We start from the raw sequence: 18,639 nt of genomic DNA on the forward strand, positions 1-18,639 counted from the left end.
TGGCAATAACTTGGCTGTAGATAAAGAGAAAACAGGCTGAGGCATTGTTCTACGAAGAGGAAATTTTTGAAATTTAGTTACCTGCCAGGACCTAAATATCCCCTTTCCTAGTCAATTCACCTCGTGCTAGAGACGAAACAGATACTGACTCGCAAAAGCTACCAAAAAGCTCGACTGCTTGAACGCTCATTGCTAGGTTTCATACTTTTTATGCAGGAAAGGGGCTTGACATGAAGCACCAATGAAACTGAAACCAAGCAAACAAACTTGAGCTGCAGGTTAGGAGCACTGCACTTAACACACGTGCATGTCAGCCCACCCTTGGGAAAACAGTTTTAGAAAGACTGCGCATTCTCTTTAGCAGAAAACTTGGAGACTAGGAGCTACCATCATACTTTCAATTGCTACTTGCCCACAGGGAACAATGTGCCGATTTCAGATTGGAATACTTTTATTATTGGCTTGTGTTCTTCCCGTCTTTCGGGTAATTCTTGAGAATTCCAAAGCAGGTGGAAGATATTAGACCTTAGCATAATTTCCAACGGTTGCTTTTGAATTACTGACAATCACTTCCGCTCGCGGGTTTGTCAGCGCCAAGGTTAGTGCCGCTTCTTCGGCTACTTCTGAAGAGTTTATGCGTGCTACATTGCGTTTGCTACGAGATGGCCTTCTTCGGTCACTGCGGCGATTTCAGAGAAATTTTTTAAAATGAATTATAAGTCCATATTTTGCTGAAGCTATTCCCGGGGACTATTTTTTGTGAGCTGTATGCAATTTTAAAATAAAGAAAATAAATTGATGATGGCACTAGACTGTTGCACGTTTGCATCAACAACTCTGCTCACTGATTTTGGGTGCCTATTCAGGTTGCAAACTACAGTGCTTGCAGAATCAGAAGAAAACAAAATTACCCCTTCGGCCAAGACAAAATTATGTAGAGCTTGAAGAGGGAACACAGCAGTTCCTCCCCCCACAACAATGCAAACAGCATTATCTCTCTGGCGAAACAAGCATTGTTGACTGAAGAAGAAAAAAAGGACAAATGAAAACCACATTAATAAGAGGACACCAGATCCATCAATGAAGGCTGTTTAGCCTTCGTAGTCAAACTTTGTTTTAATAACTTCTCCTTACATTATATAATGCATCCTCCACATCAAGCACGCACACACATGCCAAAAAATGTCCAACTCCCTCCCATTACTTCCAATGCAGCCCCACACCAGTCATCTTTCATACCATGTCTCTCACACTAGTCGCATGAAAAGCCAGCCGCAAAAGCCTGCCTACACGCAGTAACAGACCCCTTTTTCTTTATGACTATTAATTTGACAGCTGTCGGAATCACGCAGTCTTTTACGAAATTCCTCAAAGAATGATTTGATAAAAAATAAAGCAGAAAGGCGTGGCAGGCGTGACACTGGAGAGGGAAGAGGCAGCAGTGGTTGTGATGGTGGTGGCGATGATAGAAAAGGCATCTTGAAAAGCCGGATCTCCTAGCAGCCCGTTGATCAATCCGCTTCCACTTCGAGAATGCGGGGCCCATACAGGAGCACGTACGCCGTGTGCCAGTCACCTGTAAAGATTTAAAAAAGCGGTTGTTTCATTTGTGCAATGTCCTTGCTCAAAATCGCTTGCATGTCAATGCTCTCCTTTGCTGGCCTCGTCTCCACCGCACTGTGCCCAAAAGCGTTTGGAGATGATGCATGAACAAATCGCAAACACAAGCCTTGTTACATCCAAAGCGCGTTGAAACGCTTTTTCTTATTAGTGCTTGAATGGCTACATTTAGCTCACTGCTGTTTTCCTCAGGCAATTATTACGATTATTTTTTGCCGCTTCAGCGTTTTCGTCTACCAGTTCACACCTTCTGCACAGTAGAAGTAGCAGTGGTTTGTACGGTATCAGTACAAACAAAAGCTGAGCATGAAAGAACATTGTCGTAAAAATATGCTTTGCAATCCAAAAGAATCCATCTGGCAGTAACTAGCAATTTATTTTTAGCTTTCTTCATAGCCACGACATTTGCACAGCTTCAGTAGATTGCATCTTGCTAGTAGATTGACGCATGTACCCACCTCCACCAGACAGCTTGAGGATCTCGTCTGTTGTGACCACGGACACCTTGTCGTCGTCGCACTTGAACCACTCATCTGCAACGGAAAATGCATGACGCGCATAAACGCTCAAGTGTTCTGTGCACTGCTCTACAAATTTATTCCCAGTGTGCATGTGAATCCCTTTGATGGGCCTTGAAGAAACTGTTGCTGCGTTGACAAAACCAGAGGAACAACAGTAACCTGATAAACTGCCCTAATCACATCAGAGTCCACACATTCCCATCCATGCCGGCTGCCAAGAATGGGCCGTTTCTGTATCGCCTTCCTGGCAAAACCCTCGTGGCCATTTTGATAACCGATGACTGTCAAGGTTACCACAGCGATGAACGGGACGTGCAAGCCATAAGTGGACATTTTCTGTTGATGTACAAGACAATTTGAGAAAACCTGAGTAAACCACTTTTCCGTGCTGTTTCATCCGTTCATACTCTATGCAACCACACACCAGGTTTCTATGCAGCCACTCTGGAGATATGAGAATTGAAAGAAATGAGCAATTTACTTCACATGCTTGATTTCAGCGCTAGCACTTGTCCCAATTCTGAATATGTCATTCTGACAGAGGGAAGTCATTGACGCGTTCCATGCAGAGCGAGAGCCTTATGAACGCAAAGTACGTTTTTCCTGACCCGCAGACTCCTCCTCTCTGCATTCTAGAACCAGTCCAAAGGCAAGTAGCCGTACAGTAAGAACAACTCCGTGGTTTTTTTCGGGGTTCACCCATTGGAATCAAACTTTTACTGCAGGTGTTCCTCTGCACTAATCACTCCCACCAAGTTTGGCAGCCATGTCGCACTTCACTCTGACAGAGGGAGGGAGGCCAGGATTGGTTGGGTTTCGTTTACGGGGTTTAACGTTTTATTAAAGCAACTCTGGCTATGAGGGACGCCCAGGGAGGCCAGCAAGAAATACATTAACCCTTTGCGGTCCCTAGTTGGGCCCCTTGAAACAATGCAATACGACCATTCTCGTGTGCTGTCGGGCACTGCCAGACAAGCTTTTTCGTGGTTGAATTGTGCGTATCGCACCATGCATGATGTGCCATTTTTTTAAAGCATGTGCTGCACAGTTCAAAGACTCGGGCACATAAAGAACACCAGTTTATATAGAAATAAAAATAAACAGTTCTTGTTTTCCTTTGTGGTGCCCAAAACTCGTGAAAAAGTTTCGAACCGGAACAGCCGTAAAACGGGTAAAAGTTCCGCACCGCAAATGATTAAAGAACTTAGGTCTGAGCCGTGCCTTAGCACAGGGGTTGCAAACCCTTTGGTGCCGCTGGCCAATTGGTGCTGCAGACCTCCTTGTACTAGGACTGCCCGCTACTGACCTTCCTTCCGGCGGATCCAGGCCACGTAGTGGCCACTGGATGTGGACCGGCCCTTGTGCGTCAGCACGGCCTGGAGTGAGTAGAAACCGCTGTTGTTGGAGCCAGGGTCTATGCAGAAACGAGAAAGGGAGAAACAGGGTGAGTTGTACCACCAGCACTAGACAGATCGCACAAGCTGGACCACGTCACTGCCCCTGCAGAGGACGCCAAGAGTATTGTCTAGTGGGCACTGAATAGAAACCGTGGCTGAAAGCACTTGGCTCGCTGAGCGACGAATTTGTTGCGAACACTTCTGATCAGCTGCCTTCCAGACCCTGCTCCAAACTTCAACAGAATACATCTTCGATTTGAAGGCATAAGGTCGCAGAAAAGGAGACCAGAAACTGATGCTTTACAATCATACACAATGTAGAAGTCCTTGCACGGAAATTAAAAATAACAAGTTGGCAGCCATAAACGTGAATGCCGTCTTCTTTAGGCCAAACTTGTCAGGGATTCTATATTGGTATAGCAAATCAGTAGATGGTGCAAAGGCCCTCACCTTTACTCAACTTTAAGCCTTCAAAGCACTACAATAGCCCGCCCTTTCTCTCCAGGGACTGTAGCGCGACTTTTTTGGTCTCCTCTGCACACCGCAGTTTTCACCGGTCTCAAAAATTAGGGTTTCCGTATTGTTGCCGTGAACTTTTCATTTTGCTCTGAACTGCACGCCCACAGGCATTACAGAAACTGCTAGCTGCACGTACAAATTAACTCCCAAGTTTATTCTGAATGTACAAAATGTTGACTTTATTTGCTCACTTCACATTCCATACTCTGTACCAGTTGAATGAGAAAGAGAGAACGAGGCTTGGAGAGCAAAACAGACCGCAGTGTCCTGCTGGCATAAGTCACATCTTAAACTAAAAAGAATATACTTCAGTGTTGACACATGCACCTGCATGAGCATCTGGTGCAGTTCATGTGAAATACATGATGACTCGTCATGCAATAACACCCCACCATAGACTTGCGCTGTAGTGCAAAGAATGTGTTGACACTTAATTTCACACGTTCACTATTGAATCTGGCCTGATGGTAAGCAGTCTATGAAGTGTTTTTTCGATGACCAAGGGAAATGGATCATCCAAGAAAAGTTCTCTCCTAGACGAGATAATTTTGATATTTTAATTTTACTCCAGTATCATCTCTGTCGTTCTAGTCAGTATTGCAACTGACTGCTCATTTCAGGTCATGTCTCCTTACACGGACAGCAAATTTGAGAAATAACAGAATCAGTCGAGGTCAGGTCCAGTAGTAATCAACACTGCACAGCCTAGCTGAAGCAGGCAGGAAAAAAACGACAGACAAAGACATCAGCAATGCTAGAACTGTTCCTTAATGGATGAAGTTAACTATCTTCCTTAATGGAAGATAGTTATTTCCTGCAGAGGTAGTGAACGTGCTGCTTTGAAAAGTAGTCATTGTGGCTTCACTTGTATAACCACTTCGATATAATCTGATTCAAGGCATAAAGGTGGTTATATACCAGATAGGATAGTTTGCATTTGGAGTACTATATTTAAGCTAATCAGTTAAAACTTTTGTGAAACTTACCGTGGCCCATAGTACCTGCTGACCAAAAAGGAACAAGAAGGAAACAGAAAGAAGACTCCAGAAAAGATGCATTGCCATGGTGTCCACAAAGTATACAAACAGAAATACTCCTGCCTAATTCACTGCAAAGAGCACATATAAGTGTAAAATGCTAGGTGCTGCCCCGCACACCACACGGGAACTTGGTGAATTCACATAGGATGACATCGAAATACCCCTACATGAGCATAACCCCTACGGCTGCAGTACTTGCGACTAAACGGCCAAGTGTTGATGCTGGTTGAGAAACCTGCAGAAGATACGATTGCCACTTTTTTTTTTTTTACTCTGACTCTGATGGCATGAAGGAGATACACAGATGTGGAGTTTTGCCACAAAATTCACTTCCATTTTTTAAGCCTGCTGTGCGAAGCTGGCGGAATGCCGCCCATAGGCCGTCAAAAAAGCACCTACCATGGAACAAATGGGGCTTTGCATATGCCTCGCATAAAACCAAGTGAGCACAAGTTCCACCTTTTTATTTAATTACAGAACTATAGCACACAGAGCTCCATACCTCTTTCAAACTAACAGGCAAAGGTTAGCTTCGATTTAAAATAAGGACATGCATCAAGGTAGGTACTATATAATGCATAGGTATTGCCACAAGTAAAAAGCTTCAGCACGTGTGACCGACGACCGGCTGGACAGAAAAAAAAGAAAAAAGAATTCTTTGCAGGCGATGACTTCTCCGCGGTACCTCCCACAAGTCTGAGGATTGGGGAAGGCCTACCAATCTTATGAGTGTTCTCGCGAACCAGAGCACCATGAGAAGAGATTACTTTGCACCAGTGATTGGTCACTTGTGCTTATGTTTTTTACTCCCGACTGTACTCAGGGAAAAGCTATCTCTGCACAGAGCACTGGCACATGTGAACAAAGGTGCAAAAATGATACGAACCAAACAAGAACACAGTGATGTGAGAAATATTACACCGCTAACCTGGATGGAAACTGCCACCTGTGTACTACGTCGTGCCGTGCAAGCATTCACAGAGCACAGCACACATAAAACGCTGTACAGCACTAATGGCAACAAGAAACTGCGTTTGTAGGCGTGTGCCTAACTTTTCAGTACCAATACACTGAAGCAAACATCTGCCACAACAGACTGCTAATGGATTCCAGCTTACCATCTGCAAAGGAAAATGGCTCCTGTTTGGTCTCCTTGTGTGGCTTGTTTGCATCGTCCGGGTGCTGAAGTTTGAGCTGCAGCGCAAGACGGGAAAGAGGAATGATGATAGAATGCAAAGGATGAGGGTTTCTCATAAAAGGCTCAGTCTGCTTCGATGCTACTGTCACATTACGAGTTACGTGCTTGTACACCCATTGCAGCAGCCGCTGACATTTGTGACACAAAACAAAAATTAGCCAAGGGCAGTCATCTATCCTTGCCACAGTTTTAAGCCAGAACAACACTAAATGATCCATAAAAAGATGACAGAGAGATGAAAGAAGCACATCAGAATGGCAGGCGGTCTTTGAATCTAGAGTGTATGTTCCCTACAGTGTATAGGGGCTGTGTTTGGCCAAAATGTTCGTAACAGTATAATCTAATGAGATTATGAACTGGTTCACCTATTGCTAGGCTCGTGTGAATATTCAATAATTTAGCATATTTGGTCGAATATTACAGTATTTGTTATTTGATTCAATCCAAACATTTGTTATCTGAAATCTCGACGTACAACCTTTGTCCATAAAGTTCCGAGACTGAGTGAATTAAAAAAAACGCTTTTAACATTCAAATCATTTGCGCAGCACCTCTTCGAAATAGTCTCCCTTACAGTCTATACACAGCTTCGAACGCTTCTTGAGGTCTTGGAAAAAGCTGGAAAACGCTTCTTTTGGCAGGGCTGTCAGCTCCTTTGTCGTGGTGTCTTGAATGGCCTCCACGCTCACAATCCAGCGACCTTTTAGGGCTCTCTTAACACGAGGAAACAGGAAAAAATTGCATAAGGAGAGGTCAGCCGAGTATGGCGGATGGGGAAGTACAGTAATGCTGTGCTTGGCGAGAAATTTTGTCACGCTGAGAACAGTGTGCGGCCTTGCGTTATCGTGAAGAAGGCTCCATTGTCCAGATGCCTATAAGTCAGGGCGAAGGCGTCGCAGTGCATCACGCATGTGTTAGGGCACGCGGACATAAAACTCCCGATTCACCATCTGCCCTTGTGGGACAACTCGTGGTGTACGACAGAAAAACTATCAGCATCGTCTTTGTTTTGATCTTCTGTCGGCGCACCTTTCTCGACAGCTGAGAGCTTGTGGACCGCCATTCGATGCTCTGCCTCTATGTTTGAGGATCGTATTAAAAACACCATGTTTCATCTTCAGCAATGATGTTGTCGACGAATGCAGCATCCTACTGTGCCTCGGAGAGCAAATCAGCGCTCACTGATGATCGCGTGTCTTTCTGGTCCTGTGTGAGGGAGTGCGGTATGAGCTTGGCATTCAGCTTTCGTTTCCCCAAGTTCTCATGCAAAATTTGGTGGCATGTTGTCTTACTAATGCCGAGAGCATCTGATAGCATGCGGACTGTAATGGCGCAGTCTTGCTGTACGATTTCCCTGATCCGAGCCACATTGTTTTCATTCCGAGAGATTGAAAGGCGCCCCTGCCTTGTGTCGTCTTCCACCGCCGTTCTCCCCGAAAGGAACCCCTTGTGCCACTCGAAAACTCGCGCCCGCGATAACATCTCATTGCCGTAAGCGTCACAAAGGAGCTCATACGTCTGTGTGGTTGTCTTGCCAAGCTTCACACAGAATTTTATGTTTACACGCTGTTCGAGGTGGGCGTCCATCTTTCCACATTCACTCTCAGTAGAATGCGCAGACGACTAGCGACAACGTATTTTTCTACATGTAGTGCCATCTAGCCGCTGCCACAGCAATTAACATAAACAGCTCAGGTTAGCCCGAAAAGATGGCACGACACATATGCACCAACATTTGTTTTGGGGAATCATTTCTATAGAAGAAAATAAATCAATCATTTCTATAGAATAAAATAAATCAGTCTCGAAACTTTACGGACAAAGGTTGTATGTATCTCAAGTGAAGGTTTCTAGAACGCTTGCTTCGTATTGTTTCAGTTCAAAGCACATCCTATAAAATGGCATTGCGGTGTGCAAGCAGCAAGAACCCCCAACTTCATGTGCACATCCTGGGTGTACGTGGTGTGCACATGCCAAAGACAGTCTGCACATGCGGGCAAAACCAGACGCAAGCAGACGCTGGCACCCACGCTACCTTTTCTGTGCACCTGCTGGAGCTGGCACGGCAGTGTACAGCATTTGGAGGACGCGGGGTTCCCTCGACTTTCATGGGACGAGTCTGAGCTGACTGCAGGTGCCACAGCCGCTCTCCCACACGAAAAATTCGTTAATCAAGCTTGACAGTGCGAACATGGGTGCGAGCCAGCATGAGGCATAAAGAGATGGGTGCCCGCTTTCTGACACCTTACATGCGATGGTGCTGGGTGCTCATGCCTCACACGTGTCCATGGGTGCGTGTTTTCTTCTTTGTAATGATGCGTAAGGTATTTATTATACATAGATCACCACGTGGTATTCTCCTACGACAGCTAAAGAATTTAAATCGAATTTTTTTCCTGTGCTGTTTTGGTTTCAACAGCCAAATGATGACTGCCACGTCAAAGTGTAGCTATAGGTCGTGTGAAACATTGTAAAGCTGCAATATAATCGCTGCTCCTACATTCGTTGTCATTCCGGATCTTGGTGGTGGCTGGCTTCAGCACTGTAGTGAATTACAAGGATGTACCAGCATTTATATTGCTGTTTTTTCATGCCTCACGTGACATATAACCACACTTTGATGTCACAGCCATCGTTCGGCTGTTTGAAACTGAAACAGCATGACAGAAAAATTTAATTATAAATTATTTAGTGGTCGTTGGAGAATACCACATGGTGATTCATGCGTAGTAGTGTCTTCCACATCATTGAAAAGAAAAAAACATGCCAACAAAATCAGGTGTCTACTCCTTTAAGACCAGCAGCCGGAGGTCCCATAAATAGGTCCCACCTCCAAAAAATAGCTCAGCACTGCGTGCATGTCGAATTGCCTATCAATTTCTTATGGTCATTTTTTCAAAAGGCTGACATGGCATCAATGAGTGCAAAAAAAATCTTCTATGCAATCTCTTTTTTTTTTCATGTGCCATGTGTGCTGGAAAAATGCCATGTATGGCATGTGTGCTCCGTCCGTCATTCTGCCTTGTGTTGTGTCTGTTTTTCGCGCCTGTAACCAAAGATGTACGGTTACCAACTTGCTCAGCAAGATGTCCTTTTAAAACAATCCTACTGTGCTGTTCAACATTTTTTTGTGTGCTGGAATATTCACTTCGATATTATTCGAAAAAAAAATTACTATTTGCTTCAAACTAAAAAGAAACTGCTATTTGCACAAGCCTACTTGCAGCATATGAAGAGCGTTCTGGACCCCCTAACTAAAGGAATAGCTCGGACATTCGCACACGCTCGCACCTTCTGTACATCATCCATCTTGCGGTCCTCAAACTCCTTGAACTTTGTTCGCATGGGGACCAGCTTCTGCTGGAGCTCCTCCGAGCACAGCTCAAACACGTCCAGCTGGATTGGGAACTTGATGTCCTGCACAGCATGTGGGAGTCGGAGAGATGAGGTCACCATGCACAATTGACACCATAGATGGTGCCACGTGTTTGCTAACCTAGAGATGGATGTAGAAAACAATTCATGGCACAGACTCAGATAGAGTTGGAAACAAGGAGACATGCTCTAGGCTCTGTAACCGCAAACATGAGAGCACATAAGGTTGCTGGTCTGCGCCTCGCAAGCTGCTTGACATACAAAGACAGTGCTGCAATTTATTGTGACAACAAATAACCATGCATGTAAAAAATTACGATAAGAAAACCAGAGCTCCAGGAGGCACCGCATGTGCACCAGCATAGACTTTCTTTTTTTAAAGCATAGCTCTTAGGCGCCCGTTCCAGGGTTGAGTGGCATGCCTCGCTGGCGAAACAGAGCGCGGAAGAGTGATAGCAAAGGGAGCGCAAGGAGGAAGCGAAGGAGGATGGTACATCAGAAACACGAGGAAAGTGAAGTCTGAGTTGGCGGCAGCACTCGGAATGAGCACCATAGTTGTCAATCAAGCCACAGTAGCGCTATCTGTTGTGCCACTCTTGTACCTTAATAACTTTAGTTCTTCACATAACACATGGTGTGGACGTAAAAAAGAAAACACCTAAAGAGCTGTGCTCAAATTCGCATTAGAGAGAATTGTATTCGTCACTGAATTTTTTTTCTTTCATATTTAAGTCGGGTAATTATCCCAAGTGGACTAGACAGCATAAGCTCAAGAGTAACGGAAAGAAAAATGGAAAACAGAGGCTATCATCTCAGGAGTAACAAGAAGAGAAAGAAAAAGAAGCACCACACGATAGGCGCAAAGCACAGTCTGGCCAGCTGTCACCAATACAGACCTTGAGGATCTTGGCGTTGACAGCGCCCTTCTCCTTGTAGAAGAACCGGACAAACTGGATCGTCAGGTATGCAGGAAGCCTGCTGATTGTGCTCTGAGGACAGGAAGAAATTATGAATCATTCTACTGCTATGTCAGCTAATAATTAACTGGAACTGGAACTTCTTCACCATACCCAGGAGCCCTACCTAAGACTGAGATACCAGCTGTACTTGTTGATAAGGTGTTAACAAGGAAAAGAGAACGAGGAATAGAAAAAGAAATTAAAGTCTTCAGTTCACTGCAGTGGAGCTGGCATAATGCTGCAAAGGGATGGATGATAAAGTATTTTGACATAAGGGAACATTCCTCAAGTTCAGATGCGCATAAAAAAAAAGCATTTTCTTTTCCGCAGATCTTTATGTACACAAATGCTACCCCATGGATATGCTGTTTTTAGAAAACTGCACTTGACTGATCTGTAACAGCAGCTAAGAAAGTAATAATAAAGCCAGAAACACATGAAGATCAAGCCCACTTTAACATTACATTCAGTGCTTGGCCAACAAACCTAAACTGCCTCAGCAAACTGTCTTGAGAAATGGAACAGTCCAAGTCTAGGCGATAAAAGATTTTAGCAAAAAATGCATAGTTGTTTTACTCATGTCCCTTGTTTATGGAGAAGATGTTTTCTTGCGTGCATCTGATAGGCTGGCCTTATTGGCTTACTTTCTTGTGGTGTGTATGCCAGCAGTCAGAAGTTTTTTTTTTTATGAAAAATTTTTATAGAAGTTTATGGAACACAGTATTAGAGAGAGAAAAAAAAATGATTACCTCACAGCATTTCCACACAATCTGGATTAGACATACTGAAAACTAATCCCGAGTCCACTAATTACACACTGCACAGTTAAAATGAAGGAACGTCTCTTAGATGCAAAAGAATTAAACTTCTTTGGCAAAGTTGTGTTCCATAAACTTGACGGCGAGTGTACATACGCACACAAATGGAATGTCCAGTGCTTAATAGGTATTCAATGTCTATTGTCCAATTCAATGTACGGTGTTATTCCAAATAAAGTCAGAAAAAAGCCCCCATTCAGTGCGTTCATTTCTTTTCCCTACCATTCACAGCAGCTTGTTCGCTTCCGACAAATTACTCCAGTCAAAGAAGTAGAAAGTTTGGAAAAGAGAGCAGAATTTCCCTTCAAACGCACGGTGCACTACTCTAGCAGCATTTTTATCTCCCTTCTCCCAGCATGTCATGGATGTTCTGGATTAGGAGCAACAGCAAGAGGTTTTGGAGGTGCTTGGTCTTCAGTGCAAGGTGAAAGTTCTTGAGACAGTGAAGTAAGGTGCTGGATGAGGGCCCTCCCATGCCATGCAAGTAAGACCATATTGACAGCCTCAATGCCGTCACCAACAGGGAAGATGGGCAAGTCCTTCCCCAGCTGCTTCTTCACATCACACAGGTTATAGGTGAGCAAGAGGAGGCTGACAGCATTGCATTTTGAACCTGATGTTGAAAAATATTGGTCTACCTTGTCACTTCAGATTAGGTGTAGACATGAGATGCTGTACAGCTGAAAATCTGAAAGGGCATGACGGTGCTAAGTAAGACATGTTGCTGCTACACTCCTGTTTTAGTGCTCCTAGTGGCACTGCTTTACCCGCAGATTGAGCACCTAATTCAGGCTTCAAGCTTTGCCTATCATCATCCCAACTAAGTCCACCGCAGCACAAAACTTTCTCCCACCCAGTTTTTTACAGCACACCCAGAGCATGCTGAAAAATTTCACTGCAGAGCAGGAGAAGCCCTGATTAAAGTTGCATTCTTGAAGGCAAGGCCTTCAGCACAATACAGGACATTACAGACAATGATTCTGAACACACAGCATTGATATCAAGGAAGAAGAGTGTGCAATACTCACTGTTTTCTTGTATTCACAGTCCTTATTCAACGTGGGCGACATCTTGTTTATGGTTTCGGACAGTTTCTGCATCGTTCAAAAAGAAAAGGCAAGACAAGTCAGGATATGTGAAGTGAAGAGAAAACCGAAGGTGACAGACGAAAAGCACGAAATTTCTCGTCACTCACACTTTTAAGGCCAGCCATCATGTACTTGACGTCTGAAATGACAAGGAGGAAATGTGGCAATTGTAACACGGTCAATACTCTCAACAATTCAAGACTCAAAGGAGGTCAGAAATTTATTCAGATTATGTGCATGGTGGTCAACAAGTCACTTAGGTCCACACCCGAACTTCATGAACGAACAAAATGAATAAATAAAAAACAAACAAATGCTGCACAGGTTGACTACTGGGACTTCCGCGCTGCCAACTGGCACGATGCACATATCGGAGCTCCGGTAGCATCGTGAGAAACCCCTCGTCGGAGACTGCGCACTGTGCCATGCGTGATTTTGGATTGGAGCAAACTTTATTTGTGCCTGCAGTTGGGCGCTCGCGCGCCCCGATGAGAGCCTACGTCGTCTACGAGGTTGCCGTTACTCGGCGCGGGTCTCCGCTCGCCGTTGCCGGCTCGCTGGGTCCCTGCCTTTCGAGTGTTCCGAGGACCTGCTGGACGGCCCATAGCTGTTGCCATGTGTGAAGAAGCTTCATTTCGAGGAACGCACAACAGAAGAACGCCTTTCTATTAAAGTTTGGCAGACACCTTCAACATCTACAGAATCAGCAATGTCTCACTACAGCCGCAGTAATCCTCCGCAGGAGTACGGAAAAACTGGCACTGTTATTGCAAGCAAAAATATGCTACGCATTTTTTGGTGAGATCAAACACTGGAGGAGGCATGCTGCCGTTCAATTGGGATCTTTCAAACTTTTGAATATTGATTCGCAGTATTTGACAGCCGCACATGGGAATGCATCGCCAGCAACTGGTGAAAGGGGTGTCATATCTAAATATTATCTTTACTGTTATCCTTGTTGCATGCTTATCACGGTTTATTTTTTTCCCGGTGCCTCCTTTACACCAAGTCAGGTGGGAGCTATGACTGACTGTTCAGGTTTCAGGTGGCAGCTACCAGCGTTTCTCTTCCTTCATTCCATACTTTCCCCACACCTGTCACCACCATCATCAATTACACGAACAAAGAGCATCTTCACTGGTCTTCCCAAACAATGCACACACAGCAAGGCACCATTTTTTTTGCTGGCACTGCGATGGTGCAGGCTAGTTGGCTGCACGTACCAATATCACAGAACTTGTGCTCAGGAAAAATGCGACACAGGAATGAAGGCACATTATGCCCCCAGCTCCTGACAGTAAAAATGACAGCTGTTTTTCTCGCACCACAAGAGTGACAGGCCAGTTTTCGCACAGCAACCTATTCCATCTGTCCGGCCCCGTAGGATGGCACAGGTGTCCCTTAAGCCTCCGCTTTGAGATTCTTGTGTTCTAAGCCACACACTCACCCTGGGAGATGAAACAGCTCAGCTGCAGGAAGTGCTCCTTCGTCTTTGTCTCGGGCTCCTCCTCAGACTCCATGCACTTCAACCTGTGTCGTTCCACAGTTCCAGTCAAGGAGGAAAAACACTAAGGACGAAGATGTTGCTGTGGTGCATGGGGCGGGGCATAAACGAAGAACTGGGACAGGGGGGGGGGGGGGGGGGGGGGGGGGGCCTACATCGGACATAGTTTCTGCAAAGTCAGTTCTGTGGCTCAACAGAACTTATAGGCAGGCTAGATAGTTTCAAAATGCGGTGACCCACAATGACAATATACAAACACAGAGGTGGAAGAAGTGCTTGTCCTGTGTCCTGCATCTGTGTTTGTCTTGCTAATGCACAGCACCACTTTTGTGCACGTTGTCTCTCTCGGACTGCTAGGCCATCACCACTGGAAAATGCACTATTGCGCAACACACGTTGTACTGAACCGTATGAATTACGCACAGTGCAGCAGACAGCAGCGTTTGTAGCAGCGTGCTAGTGTGGAATTATTTGTTGGTTTGCAGCACGATTCGTGGCATGATCTGCTGGTCAGACAAATGTTTGATATTCATGACGTGACATGGTGGCTGCAGACGTTATAAATGCATGACAGCCACTAAAATATATGAGCTAATATTGTCGCTTGTAGACAAAACATGAAGGAAAATTAGCGATTTCTTTTCAAGCCAGTTTTATCTCAGTGAAATGATTAAGGGGGGACGTGGCATTCGGGATCAACTTTCCTATTTCTTCATGGATTCTGATAAAAAATTGGCAGGGTTACTGGTAATGTTTCTGTGATATCACCATATAAATTCAAACTGATATCTTAACAACTTTATTATTTAAAAAATTTTCCTCCTTTTCATCTTGTACCAGGCTTGAGCGACTTACAAAATAAGATAGAAGACTTCTTCAAAGTGTGTTGCATTCCAAAATGAATGGATGAGGTCGTGACATTCTTAGATTTTTTTATTTACAATGTAAAAGTTTTTAGTTTTAATATTTTATGAGCAGACATTACAATGGGCACCTAAACAGTGAACAACTAGCCGAATCAGGAAGTCAGCAAACGGGATGCCGGAAAACCAAGAATGTCACGACCTGAAACATTTCTCAAGGAATGCAGCGAAAAAAAACCATATCAAAATAGCCCCAGTGGTCGCGAAGAAATCAGCGGAACCATCAGAGCAAATGACAAAAAAAAAACAGTTTTGAGAAAATGGCTTCCGAAGTTGCACCTTGTATTTCACTCATCAAAAGGCACCGGGGTTGTAGTCTTGTGTCCTTTTTAACACGGGGCTTCTTGGATGCCTTGCCTCGAGATTGAAGTGCTTTCGCTGCCTTTTGCTTTCGCTGCCTCGAGATTGAAGTGCTTTCGGTGCCATAGGCACGCGCCGTCTTGTACTTCAGAGGTCGCCGACCCATGACCCGCCAGTGAAAGCCGCTTCCGAAACTATGCTCCGCGCGTCCTGACGAACATGGCAGCCGCGTAATCCGTATTCGAAACTAAGCTCTGCGCAAGAGACAGTCGCGGCAAGCCGAGGTTCTCTGCTCAAATGACTAAACCCCATCGTACACGACGAGCAGCGGAGCCGCAGAGTCGAGAGGCACGCGTAGCAGACGACGCACCCGCCAAGGAGACCAATTGCGCAGCGCGCTGCTGTCACGTGACGTGCGGAGCCAATCGGAAATCACCGCGCGACCCGTGAAACTTTTGCTTTCTATGCGTTTGTTTCCGCTCTGAGGAGACCGCTGAAGCGGGAAATTTGAAGTCGGAGGAACGCGCTTTCCATAGAGACCAAGATGGCCGCGCTACGTTGGGCGGTTGCCGAGAGATCGGGGCTTGAAAAGCGGCGTTTTTTCGCTACTTGGAAGAAATTTTCCGCCACCCTTGATCATCAAAACAATGATTTGGCGCACTTCTTGATGGTTTTCGACGATGAAAATTTGTAATCACACAAAATATGACTTGTAAAAGCAGAAAATAAATATTTCAAAAAATCGCTTTTTTGACCATTTTCCGCGAGTTGAAAGCCGCGTCCCCCCTTAAACAGCACTGCTCCTATGCGCTGGTTCCTGGTTGCGCGCCACTGCCCACGTAACCAGCATAACTACAGCAAACTGAAGAGCATGGCGAACCAGCAGAACAATAGTAAAGCGAAAAGCACGGCAAACTGGCAGAGCAATAGCAAATGGAAGAGCATGGGGAACTGGCTGAGCTACAGCAATGTGAAGAGCACGGCGAACCGGCAGAGCAATAGCAAAGGGAAGAGCACGGGGAACTGGCAGCGCTATATCAATGCGATGAGCACGGTGAACCGGCAGAGCAATAGCAAAGGGAAGAGCACCGGGAACTGGCAGAGCTATAGCAATGCGAAGAGCACGGTGAACCGGCAGAGCAATAGCAAAGGGAAGAGCACGGTGAACTGGCAGAGCTATACCAATGCGAAGAGCACGGAGAACCGGCAGAGCAATAGCAAAAGGAAGAGCACGGGGAACTGGCTGAGTTATACCAATGCGAAGAGCACGGTGAACCGGCAGAGCAATAGCAAAGGGAAGAGCACGGGGAACTGGCAGAGCTATACCAATGCGAAGAGCACGGCGAACTGGCAGAGCAATACCAAAGGGAAAAGCACGGGGAACTGGCAGAGCTATACCAATGCGAAGAGCACGGTGAACCGACAGAGCAATAGCAAAGGGAAGAGCACGGGGAACTGGTAGAGCTATAGCATTGCGAAGAGCACAGGGAACCGGCAGAGCAATAGCAAAGGGAAGAGCATGGGGAACTGGCAGAACTATACCAATGCGAAGAGCACGGTGAACTGGCAGAGCACGGCGAAGGATGAAAGTAGGGCAATAACGAAGAAAGGGTGAGAATGAAAAGGCAGAGGGGGGTGTAGCGGTGGAAGAAAGAAAGGTGGAAGCTTAAGGTGGGAGGTGGAGGAGGAGGGTACAGTGGGGGCAGGCACGAGGGGTTGTGCTCAGTTTGCACCAGCTGCTGCATAATGACTTCCTAAATGCATATACAGATAGCTGTCATAGAACGTGCACTGCAACCACCTGCGCATGAGCGACTGCGGTGAATGCGGCAACAGGCAGACACACCCATAGTCACTCCGTTTCAGACGGCACACATTGGAGGGTGTGAAAAACGAACCACTGCCTTGCACGAGTGAGAAAATTCCTTGCGCAAACATTGTGAGCCCCTTAAATGTCGCACAGGTGCATGGCTGGTTATGTTCGAATCAGCATTAAGATCTATCACAAAACTGCTACTCGCAACTTGAGTCAGCCATGAATCAGCAGTTGATGTCTCAACGTCCAGATATATTGGAGTCTTTTGGGGGCTGCTTGCGGAGTCCACCATGGGAACGGGACTGCACGCACACACTACCCTGAACGTGCTGGCCTCATGCCTCGTGGCCCACTCCAAACTAAGATGTGTCCTTTGTGGCTTCAGCATTCCTCCTTGAAGCAATGAAACAAGTACCGTATTTATGCGAATCTACGCCGATAGTTTTTTTCAAATAATCATATTCCAAACTCTACGGCCAGCTAAGATTATGGTGCATAGCTAGCGCCATCTAGAAAGGTCAGTATCGCAGCCGCTACTAGCCGTGCCAGTGGCCAATCGTTCACAAGCGAGGTCGCCATTTTGACCTGTGTCGTGTTGGCCGCATCAGTGCGCGGTGTGGTGTTATCGCGATGGCACCAAGCAGGAGATGCCACTACAGTGCCGCTTTCAAGCGAAAAGTTGTGACAGCCGCAGAGGCATCGTCGAACCGTCAAGCCGGGCGGGACTTCGGCGTCGAGAAAAACGTCCGTCGTTGGAGGGGACAACGACAGCAGCTTTTTGTGTACGCCGCAACGAGGATGACATTTAGCGGACTAAAGGAAGGTCGTCACCACGAAGGGGAGACACTTTTGGCCGACTTTGTTCGGATGCAGAGAGCAGCTGCCCTTCCAGTCACAACAGAAGTGCTCCAAGCGAAAGCTAGGAAACTTTCGAGAAAGCAAGGCCTAACGCCACAGGATTTCAAAGCCAGCCGGGGCTGGCTTCAGAAATTCATGAAGCACTTCGGTTTCAGCCTCCGACGTCGCATTTCAATCACCCAGAAGCTGCCAAGTGATTTCGAAGAAAAGCTGATAGCTTTCCAGCGCTATGTGCTGCGAAAGAAAGAAGCGGCCAGCTACAACCTTGGGCAAATCGGCAACGCTGACCAGACGGCTGTGTATTTTGATATGCCAGTGGCATACACCGTGAATGAAAAGGGTGCCAAAGAGGTGAAGGTGCGCTCTGCGGGCTACGAGAAGCAGCGCGCAACTGTGATGCTGTGCTGCACAACAGATGGACGTAAACTCCCTCCTTATATGATATTTAAAAGGAAGACACTGCCTGCTCGAGAAACTTTCCCAAGAAATGTCATTGTGCGGGCAAATGAGAACAGGTGGATGACGGGTGCGATGGTGGAAGAGTGGGTTAAGATTGTGTGCGGCGGCGTCCAGAAGCCCTTTTGACAAAGAAATCGCTCCTTGTCGTCGACTCTTACCGTGGGCACTTGACCGACAACGTGAAGGCTGCGCTCACCCAAGCGAACATGGACCTCGCTGTCATACCGGGCGGCATGACGGGCCA

At 46.0% G+C, this 18,639-nt stretch overlaps 1 protein-coding gene across 1 annotated transcript in view; it reads right to left on the reverse strand.

Moving 5' to 3' along the window:
- Positions 1–1,073: 1,073 nt before the first annotated feature.
- Positions 1,074–18,639, reverse strand: part of Usp14 (ubiquitin specific protease 14) — a 34,049-nt gene continuing 16,483 nt past the window's right edge. Inside the window, exons 8-16 of the mRNA XM_077641133.1 lie at positions 13,983–14,065; positions 12,643–12,674; positions 12,476–12,541; positions 10,567–10,659; positions 9,587–9,712; positions 6,216–6,291; positions 3,448–3,555; positions 2,079–2,153; positions 1,074–1,576 (exon numbers count right to left, since the gene is read on the reverse strand). Coding sequence (XP_077497259.1) covers positions 1,512–1,576; positions 2,079–2,153; positions 3,448–3,555; positions 6,216–6,291; positions 9,587–9,712; positions 10,567–10,659; positions 12,476–12,541; positions 12,643–12,674; positions 13,983–14,065 — 724 coding nt within the window. The 3' untranslated portion in view covers positions 1,074–1,511. The remainder of the gene's footprint in view (positions 1,577–2,078; positions 2,154–3,447; positions 3,556–6,215; positions 6,292–9,586; positions 9,713–10,566; positions 10,660–12,475; positions 12,542–12,642; positions 12,675–13,982; positions 14,066–18,639) is intronic.

Source organism: Amblyomma americanum, chromosome 10 (genome assembly GCF_052857255.1).
Source record: "Amblyomma americanum isolate KBUSLIRL-KWMA chromosome 10, ASM5285725v1, whole genome shotgun sequence".
Classification (NCBI taxonomy): domain Eukaryota; kingdom Metazoa; phylum Arthropoda; class Arachnida; order Ixodida; family Ixodidae; genus Amblyomma; species Amblyomma americanum.